General features: G+C 39.8%; 1 protein-coding gene and 1 long non-coding RNA gene across 3 annotated transcripts; one reads left to right on the top strand and one right to left on the bottom strand.

Annotated features, from left to right (window-relative positions):
- Nucleotides 1-6,508: 6,508 nt before the first annotated feature.
- Nucleotides 6,509-8,927, top strand: LOC148295669 (uncharacterized). Its single transcript, XR_015834399.1, has 3 exons — nucleotides 6,509-6,733; nucleotides 7,632-7,695; nucleotides 8,536-8,927. It is a non-coding gene; the product is annotated as an uncharacterized LOC148295669 (long non-coding RNA).
- Nucleotides 8,928-15,010: 6,083 nt separating this feature from the next.
- On the bottom strand, nucleotides 15,011-19,013 carry LOC148295668 (uncharacterized). Of its 2 annotated transcripts, XM_088249988.1 has the most exons (3): nucleotides 18,350-19,013; nucleotides 15,217-16,070; nucleotides 15,011-15,121 (listed from the first exon to the last, which is right to left on the bottom strand). In XM_088249988.1, the coding sequence occupies exons 2-3, from the start codon at nucleotides 16,058-16,060 to the stop codon at nucleotides 15,105-15,107; spliced, it is 861 nt and encodes a 286-aa protein (XP_088106114.1). In that variant the 5' UTR covers nucleotides 16,061-16,070; nucleotides 18,350-19,013; the 3' UTR covers nucleotides 15,011-15,104. The 2 variants fall into 2 exon arrangements, with proteins under 2 accessions (XP_088106114.1, XP_088106115.1); XM_088249989.1 differs by lacking the exon at nucleotides 18,350-19,013 and having other exon boundaries at nucleotides 15,217-17,923.
- Nucleotides 19,014-20,567: the final 1,554 nt, after the last annotated feature.

Genomic DNA, 20,567 nt, shown 5'->3' with positions numbered 1-20,567 from the left:
ACATTGGCAAACAAAAAAACTCATAGACAACATGAGTTTCAAATTAATCTCAATTGAAACAAGTTTTAAACAAAATGTCAAGGAGAAAAAGAATAAGTCTAGTGCCTCCTCCATGAACTAATCTCAAAACTTCAATCCTCCATGAACATAATCTCAAAATTGCAATTTTCACCAATTATGCAATCTCTGTGAAGAAAAAAAACAAAACAGACAAAAATGAGAAAATAACATTAAATTATGGAGGGATACAATATGAATAAAATATCAATTATTTATAGTTACCTTTCATCAATCATCAAGGGAAATACTATTGGAACATTGTCCTGATCTAGTCTCTTCACAAGTAAGATTGAAGATATCTTCAGTAAGGCTTTCCACTTCTGTACTTCCTTCATCTATTGCTAAGCATAAAAAAAACAGAACTTACAAAGAATTCACATGATGGAAAAACATAAAAGAAAAAAACAGCTACTAGTATTAAGTTATATAAATATACCTCCATTTCCAAAAAGCCAATCTCGAGTGCACAACAAAGCTTGAACAGTTTCTGGTAATAATGAACTACGATATTGATCTAATACTCTACCGCCAATACTAAAAGCTGATTCTGATGCAACGGTAGAAATGGGAATTGTTAACACATCCCGAGCTAACTGTGAAAGTATCGGATAATGAAAATGCTCCATTTGCCACCAAGAAAGAACATCTATATCTTGCTTTCTATCTAGTCTTTCCTCATCTAAATACTTATGCATTTCATTTTTCTTACATGAACTTGAACCATTTTTGTAACTGTTATCAAAATCCTACACCATAAAAAATAAAAAACACAACTATTAGTTACATGCAAATGCAAATATACAATATGAAACAATACATAAATAAAATAATAAGAAATATGCAAATTAACCTCAAGAATGGTGTCTCCACCTTCATTATGACTAGCTGTCTCATTCGTTGGATAACTTGCATGAAGAAAAGGAGATAAAGTATCCATGTACACATGAAAAAGACAAGTCAATGTGTCTGTAACACACTTGAATTCTCGAGAATCCTTACCATGAAGCTTAGTATAAGCCCACTCTACAAAATGCAACTTATAGCGAGGATCCAAAATAATTGCAATTGCAAGAACTAAACTATACTCTGACCAATACTTCTCAAACTTCATGTTCATATTAGTTCCTATCTTGTTCATGAAACTATCATTATCTTCCATGGCTGCCTTAATTTGGTGTTGGATTATGAAGATCTTAGGGAAGAATAAATTTGATGTGGGGTACTTTGTCCCAGAAAATAAGCATGTAACTTCATAAAAATACCCCAAAAACTTGGAAATCTTCTCTACTGTAATCCACTCTTGAGGAGAAGGACAATTACTAAAATTGGAATCAATCAACCCTAAATTAATAAATGCACGATGATAGAAAAGTGCACTATCAAGCATGGTATAAGTTGAGTTCCATCTAGTAGGGACATCTTGTCTCAATCCTCTCTTACTACCCACAATCCCTACTTGTGCAACACAATCATAGAATTTTTGTTTCCTCGCCTCGGATCCCTTTATATACTTGACACATTCCCGAATCTTTGTCACTGAAGAATCAATTTCTTTAAGTCCATCTTGGACTATCAAGTTTAAAATATGGGCACAACAACGCACATGAAAAAACTGACCACCCATCAACAAAAGAGATCTAAAGTTCAATTGATTCTTCAAAATTTCAACAAAAGCAGTATTTGCAGAAGCATTATCAAGAGTAATGGAAAACAACTTCTTCTCAATCCCCCACTCATTTAATAATGCATTGATTTTTTCAAATAATGCAACACCAGAATGTGGAGGAGGCATATGACAAAAGTTGATAATTCTTTTCTGTAATCTCCAATCTTTGTCAACAAAGTGGGCAGTAAGAGCAAGATAGCCATCAGTACATACAGAGGTCCATAAATCTGATGTTAAACAAATTCTTCCCTGAACTGAGCTTAACAAACTCTGAAGTTTTTGTCTTTCACTTTTAAACATCCTCAACACACATGCTTTAACAGTATTTCTACAAGGCAACTTAATATCTGGCGAGACATAAGCAAACAAAGCCCTAACTCCCTCATATTCAACAAAGCTAAAAGGCAAGTTATGTTTTATGATTGTCTCTATTAACAAGTTCCGAAATCTGATATGATCAAATTTAGGGGAACGCAATCCAGATGATGACATAAGTAACTGTTTCACATCACCATGTGATTTCTTTAGGCAGTTTTTAGCGTGATTCAACAAATTTCCAGTCCCACACCTACTATCACACACATAAACTATCTCACAATTTTTACATCTAGCACGCCTTTTTTTATCTTCTCCAAGAGGCAATAAATCAAATGTTTCCCAAGCAGAAGATCTCAATTTTCTCTTACCAATATTGATGCCTCTAGGCTTTTTGCTTCTAGGGCTTGACTCTTTATCTTCTACATCTGCAGTACTTGTATCCCCACCCATTGAAACATCAATAGACTCCTCATCTGTGAGTCTCATAGCTTCGGTACTCTCTGTAACATCCATAAGCTTCAAAAGAAAAAAAAAAGGACATAAATTCAATATCAATTATAGTAATGTAAAACTCACGGATGGAGTGTTTCAAGAATCAAAATAATAGCCTAGTGTGCAGCAAATCAATCATTATCATACCCATTGAATATCCAATAAACTATCTTTCAGCAACTATCTTTTGCTGTATGGATATTGTTTTACCTCTTTTCAAGTTGCAATTGTTTGGTTTTTTTAAGTAGCAAGTCTTCATCTAAACCAATAAATAAATCAAACAAAGAAAATAGGAAAGTAGAAATTAATAGTGCAGCAAGTTGACAAAATAGGTAGAAGCCACTAAACTAGTAAAGGATTGGATTGATCGGTTGGTGTTTTATTATATTCCCCAATTTCTATGAATCAATGAATCTTAACCTGAGCCTACTTTGCTAAGAGAAAGACAGAGAAGGAAAAGACAGACGGCATAAAAGAAAGCAACCGTTTCCAACTCAATTTCATACCTTTTTTCGTTGGAGAAGAGGAAAGGTAGTTGATGTTGATCCTTGATCGTTTGGTTTGGATCTATGGAGAAAAAGAGAGAACTTTTTTTTCTCTTGAGAGAAAGACAGAGAGCGGCGTGAGGAGATGAGGAATAACAAAATTGAAGCTTCCTTTCAAGTTCAACCTAGGTTAATTTTTTAACGAAAATTACAAAAATGCCCTTGCTCCTAACGGGTGTAACGGGTTCACCCGTTTTCGACCCAACACGACCCGTTAGCTTAACGGGTGGCTAACGGGTTCACCCGTTTTCAACCCGACCCATTAAGCTCAACCCAAATACTGATAATTTCGTGCGAATTCGTGTCGTGTTAACGGGTCGTGTGCAATATTGCCAGGTCTAGATAAGGGTTTTATCCGACCCAGTTTTTCACCATGGGGCGCTCCAGTGTTGTTTGTTAAGAAGAAGGATGGCACCATGAGATTATGTATTGACTACCGGCAGCTGAATAAAGTCACAGTAAAGAATCGGTACCCGTTACCACGGATAGACGATCTGTTTGATCAGCTGAGGGGTGCCAAAGTATTTTCTAAGATTGATTTGAGATCGGGGTATCATCAGCTACGCATTAGAGGGGAGGATGTGCCTAAGACAGCTTTTCGGACAAGGTATGGACATTATGAGTTCCTGGTGATGCCATTTAGATTGACTAATGCACCAGCTGCGTTTATGGACCTCATGAACAGAGTGTTCCGACGTTACTTGGATCGCTTTGTGATTGTGTTCATAGACGATATTTTGGTATACTCCAAAAGTCAGAGAGCGCACATGAAGCATTTGGAAATGGTGCTGAAGACTTTGAGGAGGAAACAGCTGTATGCCAAGTTCAGCAAGTGTCAGTTTTGGTTGGACAGAGTGAGCTTCTTGGGGCATGTCATTTCTGCAGAGGGTATTTATGTGGATCCCCAGAAAGTTGAGGCAGTAGTGAATTGGCCACGACCAACCAATGTTACTGAGATACGGAGTTTCCTTGGGTTAGCCGGGTATTATCGTCGCTTTGTGGAGGGTTTCTCTACCATTGCGGCGCCTCTAACTCGTTTGACAAGGAAAGGCGTCAAGTTTGAGTGGTCAGACGAGTGTGAAGAGAGTTTTAACGAACTCAAGACCAGGTTGACCACTGCTCCGGTGTTAGCACTTCCGGACGACACGGGGAACTTTGTAGTATACAGTGATGCATCCCGCCAAGGATTAGGTTGTGTGCTGATGCAACATGGTAGGGTAATCGCTTATGCTTCCAGACAACTTAAGAAGCATGAGTTGAACTATCCTACTCATGATCTGGAACTTGCTGCAGTAGTGCTCGCTTTGAAGATTTGGCGACACTATCTCTATGGGGAAACGTGTCAGATTTTCACAGATCATAAGAGTTTGAAGTATCTGTTCACCCAGAAAGAACTGAATATGAGGCAAAGTAGATGGCTAGAACTGATTAAAGATTATGACTGTACTATTGAGCATCACCCAGGGAGAGCAAATGTGGTAGCTGATGCCCTTAGCAGGAAGTCCTCGGGATTGGTAGCTTATTTCAGAGGGAGGTATGTGCCACTGCTGATTGAGATGAGGAAACTGAGAATTGGGCTAAGTGTGGATGATCAGGGAGCACTGTTAGCTACTCTCCATGTGAGGCCAGTGCTAGTGGAGCGAATAATCGAAGCCCAGTCTCAAGACCCGTTAGTTTGTACATTGAGATTGGAGGTTGAGAATCGCACCAGGACGGATTATTCCGTGAGGAATGATGGAGCCTTGATGGTGGGCACGAGGTTGTATGTCCCCGATGATGAGGCATTAAAGAGGGAAATTCTTGAAGAGGCTCATTGTTCAGCTTTTGCTATGCACCCTGGCAGTACTAAGATGTATCGTACTCTAAGGGAACACTACTGGTGGCCTTTCATGAAGACACAGATAGCAGATTATGTCAGGAAGTGCTTGGTGTGTCAACAGGTTAAGGCAGAGCGACAGAAACCGTCAGGATTGCTGCAACCCCTTCCGATTCCTGTGTGGAAGTGGGAGCACATTACCATGGATTTCGTGTTTAAACTTCCTCGGACAAAGGATAAGTATGACGGAGTGTGGGTTATTGTGGACCGACTCACTAAGTCAGCTCACTTTCTGCCGGTGAGAGAGAAGTATACTTTGAATAAGTTGGCCAAGATTTTTATTGATGAGATAGTGAGACTCCATGGGGTACCAGTATCTATTGTTTCCGATAGAGATCCTCGGTTCACGTCCCGTTTTTGGACGAAGTTGCATGAGGCATTTGGGACCCAGCTGCGGTTCAGTACTGCATTTCATCCCCAGACAGATGGTCAGTCTGAGAGGACGATTCAAACTTTGGAGGATATGTTGAGAGCTTGTGCATTTCAGTTTCGGGGTGACTGGAATGAGAAATTGCCACTCATGGAGTTTGCTTATAATAACAGCTTTCAAGCGAGCATAGGGATGTCTCCATTTGATGCATTGTATGGAAAACAATGTAGAACACCCTTGTATTGGGATGAGGTAGGAGAGCACAGGTTCGAGGTGTCGGAGGATGTGGAAAGAACCAAGAAACAGGTGGAATTAATTAGAGAAAGGCTCAAGGCAGCTCAGGATCGACAAAAGAGTTATGCAGATAACCGGAGAAAAGATCTTCAGTTTGAGGTGGGTGACTGGGTATTTCTGAAATTGTCGCCCTGGAAAGGCGTAGTGAGAATTGGGAAACGGGGAAAACTAAGCCCTCGCTATATTGGACCATACGAGATTGTGGAGCGTGTGGGCCCAGTAGCTTACAGACTTGCCTTGCCAGCAGATCTTTCCCGTTTACATGATGTGTTCCACGTGTCTATGCTCCGGAAATATATTCCAGACCCATCCCATGTACTGGAGGATCAGCCTATAGAGTTGAAGGATGATTTGAGTTACGTGGAGCAGCCTGTTCAAATCCTGGACTGGAAGATGCAGGTCCTTCGGTCCAGAGAGATTCCACTAGTAAAGGTGTTGTGGAGGAGTCACACCGTGGAGGAGGCCACTTGGGAACCCGAAGAGCAGATGCGGGCCCAGTATCCTTACCTCTTCGAGTGACAGGTATGTAATTTCGAGGACGAAATTTTTATAGGGGGGGTAGATTGTAACAACCCAATTCTTAATCAATATTTAACTAATATTTTAATAAGAAAAAGACTAAACTACCCTTAGAATATTTTATTAGGTTTTAAATTGATTTGTTCACTGGGGAAGAATTTGGGAAAACTACTTGAATCGTTGCGTAGAGCACGACGAAACAAGTCCGTAGACACGTAGTGGACTCAAATCGGACTTGTAACGAAGAAATTACGAGCAAAATACTGAAAAGGGACAAAAAAGTAATTTTCGAAAAATCAGATTTTTTTAAAATCTGATTACCTCTCTCTCTCTCCTCATTCTCTTCTCTTCTTCCTCGCACAAAACCCCCTACCCGTTACTGTTCATTCGAACCAGCCCAGCCACCACCCACCTCCACCAAACCTCACCGGACCAGCCAAGACCTGACCGGCGTCGCACCCACAGCCGCTCCGACCATCCTCCTGCCTCCGCCGACGCCACAGCCACCAGAAACAGCCCGGAATTGGCTGATTTTTCTCCGAATTTCAAGCCTCTCGTTCTCCCTCCTCCGGCCACCAAATCGGAAGAATTAGGTATGGTTTTTCGACTGATTTTCATGCTCTAGCTGATGGTTGGGTAGGATTGGAGAGATTTTGAGGTTTAAGAGGTTAATTTTCGAGTTAAGTTTCTGCCGAGCTTAGGATGCCGGAATCAGTCACTTCCGGTCACTTTTTGGCCTTAGTCCAAGAACAAAAGTGGTTTCAAATTTGGTGTTTTACCTAGACTGGGAGTTTGGGCCGGCGTTTTGGAGATTTTCCGGCCGCCGGAAATTGTTATGCACACCCACGCGCTGCCAGCGCGTGGGCGGCACGCGAGCCAGGTATTGGGGACCACTCTTGGTCCTAGAATGATCCTCGTACCCTCACGAGCGCGTAGCAATTCGCGGATCTTAATTCGGATAACGTTTGAACCCCGAACGGATATCGCATAACGTGCGATTTCCGGGTTCAATACGTTCAGACCGTTGGATTTTAGTCAAACTGGAGTATGTTGATCTAGGTAGTTTCAGGGTCGTGTAGGATTTGACGGATCGTTAATCGGAGTCCCGGTTACTCTGAAAAGGCCAACCCTAAGGTTAGGAGTACGTAAAACTATTCGTTATCCGATCGTGCGATCGTGAGAAATCCGACCGTCCGATCGAGACCAAACTCTCGGGACGTGTGTCCTAGGTATGTGGGAACCTCTAGCAATTTTTCAGAGCGGGTTTTGAGGCCGTGGACCCCAAGGGGTCCTGAGTTGACTTTTAGGGACTTTATCGTTTTAAGTCCCGAGCTACTTCTAAACCTTATCCACTGAGAGGAAAGTTAGTGTGGGCAAAGGAACAATCTTTATTAGGATGCACGCACCTTTAGGAGTCGGGGGTGAGGGTTTTTAACTTATTATTATTTTATTGAGCAGATTTATTAATAGAATATTATGATGACTATACAGGCACCCGGGCACCAGGTGACCCGCAGGAGGGACCTTCGAAAGGTCCGGCTAGCTCAGATCACCAGTGAGTGGACCTTTTTGTTTTCATAAATGAATTTATGCAATTTAATCTTATTATTTGATCTTGAATAAGTTATTCATTGCCCAAAGTTTTAATAGCTTGATTTATTGTTGTTTTATACGTTGTTTTATATGCTGCCGAGTTGAGAGTGCCTAGAGATTGTGGCATAGCATAATTTTTAGATAATTAACAGATGAATTGGCAGCAGAGTTCAAGGGCAAATAAGAATTAAATTAAATCTTTATTTACTTTTCAGAACTTTATATTTTCTTAAGAGCCACCCTAGGTACCCAAGCATATAAAAAGGTTGCCTTCAGTTATATGTTGCCTTCGGTATAAAAGGATTGCCTTCGGTTATATTGATGTCGACGGACATCCAGTTGCCTTCGGGTAGGTCAGCATGCTAGACACCGCCCCACGAGTTTCGGGGACGCCCAAACCGTGGGTGTGAGGAACGCGGCTCAGATGGACCAAGTGTCCCCTGAATCCCGCGAGGATTGCGGCTCGGGTGACTTTGTGTTTCCCGAGGTCTGCTAGGACGTGTCGCTTCGGTGGCACGAGGATGGAATTGACGGAAACTAATGGAATTGACGGATTAATAAATGGGTACACCTAGGTGGTAGATTAAAGTGATTTCTATGCTTTTAAGAATTTAATGTTTGTTTAAGTATGTGATTAAATCTATAGATATAAATATGTATGCTTTGATTTCAGTACAAGTATGATAAGAAATGGTTTAGTTTTATAACTGATTTTTACAGTGGGGGTTAGTATGTTTCTCTACTATGTTTCTAAAGCTTTGTTTTTGGTCCACTCACCCTTTTTAATGTTTTGCGCCCCCAGGCAGTAGGCGTGCATAGTGAGTCACCACCGGGCCGAGTCCAGCTTCTGCCACACCCCTTGACGACGTAGGGACTTGTATAATTATTTTATACTTGTAGTCTTCTGTATAGAGCTCTGATATTGCCCTTGAAGTATACTTAACTGTTGGAATGTATTTATTTTGCATGCTGGCAGTTGGTGTACAGTTTTCCTTGCTTTTCTGACAGGTGTAACTTTGGGTTTGGTCTAATTACAGGGGAGGCTCTGCTGAAATTTCGGCAGAAGTCAAACTCCGTTTTTAGTAGCACTTTTGAGAAAAAGGGCAATAAGGTCAATTTTGTCCGGCACCTGCCAGGTGTCGGACACGCACAGGGTTCGGCTCGGATTCCAAAGTGGAATTTGGGTCGGGTCCTGTCAGTTGAAGTGTCAGTTGCGTTCCTCGTTGTTGAAGGGTCGCTGATAGCTGTCCTTTGTTTTGGGATTCTGGCCACCCTAAGTATCATTGGTGGGAGCATAATGGTTGGGCTTTCTATGTGCTATTACTTGAGAGGGAGGGTATAAGGGGTCGGTGGGTGCCAAAGTCTTTGGCGGGTCGCCGAAGGTGGTCCGTAAGTGATCGACAGAGTTACGCTTGGAGTTAAAGTATTCGGCTTTGGCATAGATGACAACCTACTTCATTAATTTAGCGTAAGTGTTCCATGGGTTGCTGTGAACCAAGTACTGGAAGTTGGATTCATGAAGGGCACTCTTGAATGCACCGAAGGTGGGAATACTCGTGGCTAAAACAAGCAGCGTACTCCTAAAGGGGCTTGATCCGCGGAATACAAACGATCAGTCTGAATCATGAAATGGTCAAGAAAGGTCTACTTTAGGTGGTCGAAGGAGTTAATGGTTTGAGGGTTTAGCTGATAAAACTAGCTCAAAGCAGTGCCGGTGAGGGTGGAGGGAAAAATAAGGCACATGGCTTCATCACTAAGACCCTTGCATCCTAGGATAGACTGAAAGGACTGGATGTGGGTCAGGGGGTCTTCCTTACCCGTGTAAAAGGCGATGCAAAGTGGTTGAAGGGGCCAGGACGTGGCTTCATCCAAAGGGGTTGATGGCTGCGTTATTGCTCATCCTCAAGACGACGAACTTTCTTAAATAGAAGTCGCATGGAAGGATTGGTATGAGGAAGGGTGTCGAGTGCTGAAGATTTGTGGTGTTAGGGGGGTGGTGGTGCATAAGTTTCCCATTCTCCGAAAGCTTCATAATGGTAAGGCTCCCAATCCTCAAGATGGTAAGGTTCCCAATCTTTCGGTAGAAGGCCAAGGTGAGCAACTCGTGGGTCATCAAGATCAACAGGAATCGGGATGGGCTTTGGCTGAAGCTCCGAGATGCGATCCCTACAGTCTTTGTAAATCTTGGTTAGGGCATGAGTTTGATCCTTTGCTGCTAAAATTTGGAGAGATCGTGACCTGGTTACTTCAGGATGAAGGTGGCCTTTGCCTTTGTCAGGCCTAGGCTGCATTGGAGCACTATGAAGGGAGATGACCAGTTGGTTCGGCAGGTGCGCTCGATACCTTAGGTGAGGTTGTGCTAGACCAGTTGGGGGTGAGTATTCTCCTAGTTATGCTTCAAGGTTCGGCAGTCATGCTCCAACTCCACATTTTTCGTATGAAGGTAGTAGTAGCTCTCTGTCATTTTGGCAACATTGGCATTAAGCCGCTTTAGCCCAAAGATGCAAGTCGATCAAAGGTTTCCTCCTGAAGGACTCCACATGAGGGGTGTGGTGCTGAGTGCTATCTGTGTTGGTTTTAAAACATTTTTAAGAAGTTCATTTGAATATTAAACATGCATTTAATCAAATTAATCGCAGCGGAAGAATATGGTGGTTGTTTAAATTCAAAAACAAAACTTCTTCCAAGTATCTTAAGCCATGAACATTGATATGTTTTTCATAAATGAAAATTCAAGAGAAATGATAAGATCTAATTACCCTTGAAGCAATTATATGAACCAAGTTGTGTTTTGGTCTTCTCTTGATGATTTTCCTTTGTTGATCTCCTCTTGATCTTTCTCCTCCTTGTGAGCCACAAAAGTATATGGCCTCTAAGTCTCCACACCAATGAAACCTTGAGATGAGAAGAGGTATCTTGAGAATACAAGGATGCTAGTACAAGATTCTCAAGATTGGTTTCAATCTAAACCCCTTTGAAAGAAGATTGTGTTTCACTCTTGAAAAACTCACAACTATCTCTCTTTGATCTCCCAAACCTCTTTGGTTGATGTTGGATTGTGTTTGTGTGTCAAATGAGCTTATGGAAACAATTCCCATACACATGCACTTAACCATTTTCGGCCAAACCCCATTGGGCTTCCAAAATTGGGCCTTATGACACTTAAACCATAATATTTAGGTGTCTTAAGCCCTTGGGCTTGATACCCAACCATTTGGGCTTCCCTCTAACTATTATCGAGGCCCAAATATATTTTTACACGTAGTAAATCATCCACATCAAATCAATCAAATTGATTTCCTCATTCTCATTTGTATTACTCAAAGTTAACCATTTAAGGTGTGCGATCCATTAGGTTCTAATTTAGCAAGGCAGTGGGAAAACATTAGAACTCTTTCTAACCAACTGGAATTAAAACCCCTTTTTAATTCTTCCTTTATTTTGGATTGATCACAATCAGTCCTAGGACTTCCACAAGCCAAGAGTGACATCTAGCAATATATCATGGCTACCCAAGCTAATTAGAATAGATGAAGAACCTATTCAGTTGGAATTGCAATGCAATACGGTCCTTCTCTTATACAATGTTTCCAATCATATTGTTAGGGTACGGATTGATAATGTCAAACCCCTAATATGATTAAACTCATATGATTCAATAGAACACAATTAAAAACCACTTTCTAAATCATGTTCAAGTACTTCGGCCGAAGATTCACTGAATCATATCTTGAAACATTCTCCTTTCTTTATCAAGGTAGAGATTCCTTATTGTACATTCACATGCCTCTATGATGAATTAAGAGATCCCAATAACACATAAGGAAAATCTTTTACGACTTGCCTTTGTGAGCTATCAAAGATCAATAACGCATCACAAGACAACCATGATGCCTCAGGTCTAAGGACTAATTTGCATTATTGCAACTATGAGTTCTCGTTTGACATATAGATAAATACTCCATACGAGAACTCCGGTTGATCGCGTTCAGTGTACTCATTCACTAATGAGCACCCACATACTTGTATTAGTGTCAACTACACAAATGGTTTGAGACCAACCATCCTCATCATTGAGCATACATAGTATGTGCCAATCTTGACGGTTTATCAATGCCCATTTGATAACCTTATGATTAGGAACATTTTGGGATACTACAGTTAGAGATTAAAGGTCTCCCGAATCTAAACTTCTTTAGATTACTTTATCTCTTATTTAGTACACCCTGGACTTTTGTTTCTTTGCACGACATAAAAGATAACAAAATAATATTGCCCTTTATTTATCATATACGAAATGTATTCTAAGGAGATTACATCAAATGTATTGGCTCTTAGGGCACATTTCTAATAATCTCCCACTTGCACTAGAGCCATTTAGCCATGTATCTAATACCCATTTTCTCTGTATGTCTATCCAGTTGTGACTGTGACATAGGCTTAGTGAGTGGATCTGCTACGTTGTCTGCTGATGCAACCTTTAGGATGCACACATCACCATTCGAAATGAATTCTCGAATCTTGTGGAATTTTCTTTCAATGTGTTTGGATCTCTGATGAGACCTTGGTTCCTTGGCTTGAGCTATCGCCCCATTATTGTCACAGTACAAAGGCACTGGTGACATTATGGTTGGAACCACATTTAGTTCGGTAATGAACTTTTTCATCCAAACAGCTTCCTTTGCCGCTTCTGAGGCAGCAATGTACTCAGCTTCAGTGGTGGAGTCAGCCGTAACACTTTGTTTACAGCTTCTCCAACTAACAGCGCCTCCATTCAGAATGAAGACATACCCAGATGTGGATTTACGATCATCAACATCAGATGCGAAATCAGAATCGGTAAACGCTTCCACTTGTAACTCTGATGTTCCTCCATAAATAAGGAACATATCCTTAGTTCTTCGTAAGTATTTAAGGATACACTTAACGGCTCCCCAATGATCTAATCCTGGGTTTGACTGATATCTACTTGTTATACTAACAGCATAACTGATATCCGGTCTTGTACAAACCATGGCATACATGAGACTCCCTATTGCTGATGCATAAGGGATTTTACTCATCTGCTGTATATCTTCAGGAGTTTTCGGACACATGTTCTTAGAAAGGTGAAGTCCATGTCTAACTGGAAGTAACCCTTTCTTAGATTGTTCCATATGAAATCTCTTTAGCACCTTATCTATATACAATGATTGAGATAATCCAATTATTCTCTGAGATCTATCACGATAAATCTTTATACCAAGTATATAAGATGCCTCCCCTAAATCTTTCATTGCGAATGATTTAGTGAGCCACAGCTTCACTGAAGATAGCATTCCTATATTGTTTCCAATAATCAGTATGTCATCTACATACAACACTAGGAATACTACCGAACTCCCACTGACCTTTTTGTACACACATTGGTCATCCATGTTTTGCATGAAGTCAAACGATTTGACAACTTCATCAAAGCGGATGTTCCAACTCCTAGAAGCTTGCTTCAACCCATAAATGGATTTATGTAGCTTGCATACCTTATGCTTATCAGCTGTAGAAATGAAGCCTTCAGGTTTATCCATGTATAGTTCTTCCTGAAGGTGGCCATTAAGAAAAGCCGTCTTCACATCCATTTGCCAAATCTCATAATCATGGTATGCAGCTATTGCAAGCAAAATCCGAATAGACTTTGTCATAGCAACAGGAGAGAAGGTTTCTTCATAGTCAATCCCTTCTCTCTGCTTGTAGCCCTTTGCTACTAGCCTTGCCTTGTAGGTTTCTATTTTCCCATCTGAGCCTATCTTCCTCTTAAAGATCCATTTATTTCCTATTGGTACAATACCAGAAGGCGGATCAACTAGAGTCCAGACTTGGTTGGTATACATAGAATCCATTTCGGATTTCATGGCTCCAAGCCATTTCTGTGAGTCAATGTCTGACATTGCCTCATTGTAGTTCGAAGGGTCTTCAATATCCTTACAATCACTTAGGAGATTTAACTCTCCTTCGTTTTCATGAAGGAAACCGTAATACCTCTCAGGCATTCTTCTAACCCTACTTGAACTACGCGGAGTTTGTGTCATATCAGTTTGTGGATCTGGGATTGCATTCAGTTCAGTGTTGATTTCTAGCTCTTTGGACAATTCCTTGAGTTCTATCTCATGTCCCCCTTTCCCATCAAGAGCGTATTCTCTTTCCAGGAAGGTAGCTGACCTTGCGACGAACACCTTTTGCTCGTCGATGTGATAGAAGTAATATCCCATAGTTTCCTTGGGATACCCGATAAATCTACACTTCACTGACCTTGCATCTAGTTTATCCACATCTTGTCTTTTGACATATGTTGGACAACCCCAAATCTTGATATAACCAAGACTTGGTTTCTTCCCAAACCACATTTCGTATGGAGTTTGTGGAACAGATTTGGAAGGCACTCTATTTAACAAATGAATTGCTGTTTCAAGTGCATATCCCCAAAAGGATATAGGTAAATCAGTATAGCTCATCATGGAACGAACCATATCCATTAAGGTTCGATTTCTCCTTTCAGAAACCCCATTATGTTGTGGAGTCCCTGGTGGAGTCCATTGTGATAAGATGCCATGTTCCTTGAGGTAATCAAGAAACTCTGTGCTTAAGTATTCACCTCCTCGATCAGATCTAAGGATTTTAATACTCTTGCCTGTTTGGTTTTCAACTTCATTTCTGAATTCCTGAAACTTTTCAAAAGATTCAGACTTATGCTTCATTAAGTATAAGTACCCGAACCGTGAATGATCATCAGTAAAGGTAATGAAGTATGAATAACCTCCCCTTGCGTTTGTAGACAAAGGTCCACAAACATCTGTGTGGATTAACCCCAACAACTCTGTAACTCTTTCTCCTTTTCCTGTAAAAGGAGACTTGGTCATTTTACCTTGTAGACAAGATTCACAAGTAGGCATAGGAGCAGGGTCTAAAGATCCAAGGCATCCATCTTTTGCCATCCGGTGAATCCTATCTTGGCCAATGTGTCCAAGTTTGAGGTGCCACAATTTAGTTGAGTTATCCACTTCTCTAGGCCTTTTAGGTCTAGGTGCATCTTTATCTATACAGTTAATACTACCATTCATTTCTAAATGAAAAAGACCATCAATCAAATTTGCATAAGCAATAATTCGATTATTATGTGAAATAGAACAAAGTAGTTTGTCAAACAAAACAACAAATCCGTCTCTTAAAAGCATAGAGACAGATATTAAGTTCTTTACACAACCAGAAATGAAATAACAATTATTCAAATTCAGGGTCTCCCCAGAAGGTAGATTGAGACGATAGGTGCCTACAGCTTTGGCAGCTACCTTAGTGCCATTACCCACAGTTAGCACCATTTCTCCTTTTCCGAGTCTTCTACTTCCTACTAGTCCCTGCACACAATTGCAAATATGTTGACTAGCTCCTGAATCAACTATCCAGGTAGAAGTATTAACTGTAAAAACTGATTCAAGAACAAGAGTGTTACCTTCCGAAGGCTTGTTCTTTAAGCTTGCGAGGTAATCCTTGCAATTTCTCTTCCAATGTCCATCCTTTCCACAGTGAAAGCAAGTTCCTTTCGGTTCCTTGCCTTTCTTTGTTATTTTTCTTTCCTTGGGTTTTAGAAAACCTTTCTTCTTCTTTCCCTTATCCTTACCTTTCGGTTTGGATTTGGAAGAGGAGGAAGAACTCTTTTCAAACACCGCAACTGTCCCTTTCAGCCCTTTATCCTTTGAGATATTCTTTTCAGCTACTATAGCCATATTGAGTAGCTCAGATAAAGAACTTTCCATCTTTCCCATATTATAGTTCATAACAAATTGGGAAAAATCTGATGAGAGGGACGAAAGAAAAAAATCTTGTTGAACTTCAGCATTAAATGGACAATCCAATTTTTCTAATTTCTCAAGTAATGATATTATCTTGAGACCATGCTGATTAACCGGAGTCCCTCTTGTCATCTTTGTGTTGACAAGTTCACATATTGTATTGAATCGCAAGCTACGAGTAGCTTCACCATAAAGCTCATTAAGGTGAAGCAATATAGAAGCACAATCTTCCATATCTTCATGTTGTTTTAGTAGCTCATCATTCATGGATGCTAGTAAGTAACATTTACCTCTACTATCATCCTTGACATGCTTCTCATAAGCAGTTATTTCTTCCTGAGTAGCTTCTTCGTCAGGAGCAATATGTGGTGGGGCTTGTGTCAACACATAATCAATCTCATCCATTTTAAGGACAAGTTTCATTTTGAGAAGCCAACCCGGATAGTTCGTGCCATCAAGGATGTAATTGTTAAGTATCGATGAGATTGGGTTTTTAACGGCCATTTGAAAAATTCTGCAACAACGTAAACAAATTTTAGTTTAGATTAATCTTCTACCAAAAACTTAGGGTCTTTAAGTCATGATGGTAGCTCCCACTATTTTTGGCAAATTTCATATCCCTCTTGAAATCCGAGAGTTTCCGTTGAAACTCTTAGTGGGGATGGGAGTCTCATTTTCATATAGTTTTCCTCAACCTAACAGTTTGTTGGATTGCTATCTTACTAATGAGAGGATACTCTTATCCAATCACATCATTCATGTGAATACCCATCACTATGGCCTCTAGAGAACTAGACCTCAACCTAACAGTTTGTTGGTTTCGTTCGTCTTAGTTAAGTTATTCCCACCATGCTTGTGGGTATAGGGTTTCAAGCATGACCTCAACCTAACGATTTGTTGGCCACACTCGTTATCTATCCGCACTACATCAAGTATGTGTAATAGGCTTCCCTTGGATGGTTACAAGTACTGGATGTTGCCTCACTGAGGTACAACAAAGTGTAAATGTGCCACCCAATAAGAGACTACCACGGTGGAAGGCCACAAAATAGCATTCAAAATGCCATTTCGCTTATCAACTTAATATTGCTTTGAGGGTAGTTGAATTGGTCTCATTTTAATCCAATTTTAATCCTATTAAAAATACCTATCTAATCTCATTAAATGGTTCCCAATGCAACATATTAGTAGCACATAATACTCCCACTAAATATTTTAGAAACCATTTGCTTAAGATAGCGAGAATACATGGTGCTACTAATTGGTTAATTATTGTCATTACCGAACATTCAAATTGCATTGGGCTTATAGGATGATTATGGACTTTCTTGTTGATCCAACACGAGCCACCATGTTGGATCATGGTCTTGGAAGGTGATTCATTTTAATTACGCGCGCATAAAAATAAATTAGGCATGAAAGCCATTTCAATATTACATAGCCAAATAAATTAGGCATGAAAGCCATTTCAATATTACATAGCCAATCAAAAATGAATACATATCCAATAAGCGGCCAATCACATAGCTCAATTGTTTGGTCTAAGTCCATAACCATCCTTTAATTATTTAAACGCTTTAAACAATTAAACTAGCAATGTAAATACATGCTCTTGGGTTGCATACATATGTGGGTTTAATTCAAGTGGTAACCATATTCAAAATAAATTTACCATGGAGTGAAAACGTTTTACTACAATAGCAAAAGTAATTGTGTAAATCTTTTGGACATAGTTACACTTATCATATATAGTAATTAGTTCCAAAACCATTCAACAATTAATAATGGATCCAAAGTTGATCCACTAGGGAGTGGGGTTAAAGCATACATTTGTATAATACAAAGTGGTGATCATGATTATTCCAACAAGGTGAATAATCATGAATGTGACTAGGTAGGCCAACCACACTCACCAAAGTAATCAAAAATAATTTTAGTGTGGTAGGAAAATAATTAGTGATATGAATAAATTGATCAACTTTTGCATTTTATATCAAATCACCAACATTTATACCTAGAAAGCCCCACACACTCACCAAAGTAATCTTATTAATTTTAGTGGTGGGTAAAAGTTTATTAAGTGGAAACATTTTTTGAAAAACTTTTAATTTTATAATAAAACACCATCATCATCTTTTGACCTATTTTGGTGGAAAATTCCACTAAACACAATCATCAAAATTAGCCACCTAACTTATGGATCAAAAAGATCCCATAACAAGAACATCAAGAACACCAAGAACATGCATATGAACTTATATGAATGTTCATGCTATTTCCGGAAAAATCCATATTCCATTTTAACCATCTCATGCTCTTAATATCATATATTTCATGAAGTTAAAATCATGGGGGTTTTAATGCAACTATGCTCTAATGTTCATACATACATATATGCATTCAAAGAGAGCATCAATCATCAAAACACAAATCTGGAAATTCAAAATCCCAAACAACCCCTTTCACTCCATTTGATTTTTATTCAATCAAATCAAAATAAATCAAGTATAACTATTATACTTTTAAATGAATTCACAACCCACATATGCATCTCTAAACCCTAGAAACATATCAAGTTCATGACCTATGGCTCTGATACCAATTGTTGGTTTTAAAACATTTTTAAGAAGTTCATTTGAATATTAAACATGCATTTAATCAAATTAATCGCAGCGGAAGAATATGGTGGTTGTTTAAATTCAAAAACAAAACTTCTTCCAAGTATCTTAAGCCATGAACATTGATATGTTTTTCATAAATGAAAATTCAAGAGAAATGATAAGATCTAATTACCCTTGAAGCAATTATATGAACCAAGTTGTGTTTTGGTCTTCTCTTGATGATTTTCCTTTGTTGATCTCCTCTTGATCTTTCTCCTCCTTGTGAGCCACAAAAGTATATGGCCTCTAAGTCTCCACACCAATGAAACCTTGAGATGAGAAGAGGTATCTTGAGAATACAAGGATGCTAGTACAAGATTCTCAAGATTGGTTTCAATCTAAACCCCTTTGAAAGAAGATTGTGTTTCACTCTTGAAAAACTCACAACTATCTCTCTTTGATCTCCCAAACCTCTTTGGTTGATGTTGGATTGTGTTTGTGTGTCAAATGAGCTTATGGAAACAATTCCCATACACATGCACTTAACCATTTTCGGCCAAACCCCATTGGGCTTCCAAAATTGGGCCTTATGACACTTAAACCATAATATTTAGGTGTCTTAAGCCCTTGGGCTTGATACCCAACCATTTGGGCTTCCCTCTAACTATTATCGAGGCCCAAATATATTTTTACACGTAGTAAATCATCCACATCAAATCAATCAAATTGATTTCCTCATTCTCATTTGTATTACTCAAAGTTAACCATTTAAGGTGTGCGATCCATTAGGTTCTAATTTAGCAAGGCAGTGGGAAAACATTAGAACTCTTTCTAACCAACTGGAATTAAAACCCCTTTTTAATTCTTCCTTTATTTTGGATTGATCACAATCAGTCCTAGGACTTCCACAAGCCAAGAGTGACATCTAGCAATATATCATGGCTACCCAAGCTAATTAGAATAGATGAAGAACCTATTCAGTTGGAATTGCAATGCAATACGGTCCTTCTCTTATACAATGTTTCCAATCATATTGTTAGGGTACGGATTGATAATGTCAAACCCCTAATATGATTAAACTCATATGATTCAATAGAACACAATTAAAAACCACTTTCTAAATCATGTTCAAGTACTTCGGCCGAAGATTCACTGAATCATATCTTGAAACATTCTCCTTTCTTTATCAAGGTAGAGATTCCTTATTGTACATTCACATGCCTCTATGATGAATTAAGAGATCCCAATAACACATAAGGAAAATCTTTTACGACTTGCCTTTGTGAGCTATCAAAGATCAATAACGCATCACAAGACAACCATGATGCCTCAGGTCTAAGGACTAATTTGCATTATTGCAACTATGAGTTCTCGTTTGACATATAGATAAATACTCCATACGAGAACTCCGGTTGATCGCGTTCAGTGTACTCATTCACTAATGAGCACCCACATACTTGTATTAGTGTCAACTACACAAATGGTTTGAGACCAACCATCCTCATCATTGAGCATACATAGTATGTGCCAATCTTGACGGTTTATCAATGCCCATTTGATAACCTTATGATTAGGAACATTTTGGGATACTACAGTTAGAGATTAAAGGTCTCCCGAATCTAAACTTCTTTAGATTACTTTATCTCTTATTTAGTACACCCTGGACTTTTGTTTCTTTGCACGACATAAAAGATAACAAAATAATATTGCCCTTTATTTATCATATACGAAATGTATTCTAAGGAGATTACATCAAATGTATTGGCTCTTAGGGCACATTTCTAACAATCTGCCGCGCAAATCTCACGGCCTGGAGTTCCGGGCCGAGGGGATGTGCGTTAACACGGGGTTTCCTGCTTTTGGGTGCGGTGCGGTTGTGCGCGGGCGTGCCAGCACGGTTTACCGTGCGTTTGATATTTTGATGAGCTTTGGATGGATGAATGGTGCGCCTGTTTGATCTGTCTTCCTAGTCAAACGATTGTAGCCGAGAGAGGAACTGGTCTCGGCTGTTAGGTTCACGGCCTGAACTACAAGGCCGTTGAGTGATGGTGTTGGTGGCGGGTTTTGGGCGGTGCTCCGGTGCGCTGCTCAGGGAGCGACGGTCGTGTGATATATGGGGTGAGTGAACGAACAACAAGGATGGTGCTCCGGCGCCTTGAAAATCAAGGGTCGTATGATATATTGATGAATGGATTTTCCTTACAATCTACCACTACTCCTAGGAAAGCAAGTAAAGATATTGAAAGTGCATTACAGGAAAAAATAAGTTGCTCCGTGGGAGGCTTTGTTTTGGCGTTGAACCCTTTGAATGTAGCTCGAGTCTTGTATTTATAGGAAGAGTCCCTGGATGAGTAATCGAGGCTGAATTTACGCGTAGTGGAGTCTGATTAGCGCAAGTGGGCAGTCCAATC

This window comes from Prunus avium, chromosome 3, assembly GCF_965620075.1.
Source record: "Prunus avium chromosome 3, drPruAviu1.hap1.1, whole genome shotgun sequence".
Classification (NCBI taxonomy): domain Eukaryota; kingdom Viridiplantae; phylum Streptophyta; class Magnoliopsida; order Rosales; family Rosaceae; genus Prunus; species Prunus avium.
This window is presented reverse-complemented; position numbering and strand designations above follow the sequence as displayed.

Excerpts from the sequence above, each read along its gene's own strand:
- LOC148295668 (XM_088249988.1), bottom strand. The coding sequence starts at position 16,060 with ATGGCCGTTAAAAACCCAATCTCATCGATACTTAACAATTACATCCTT.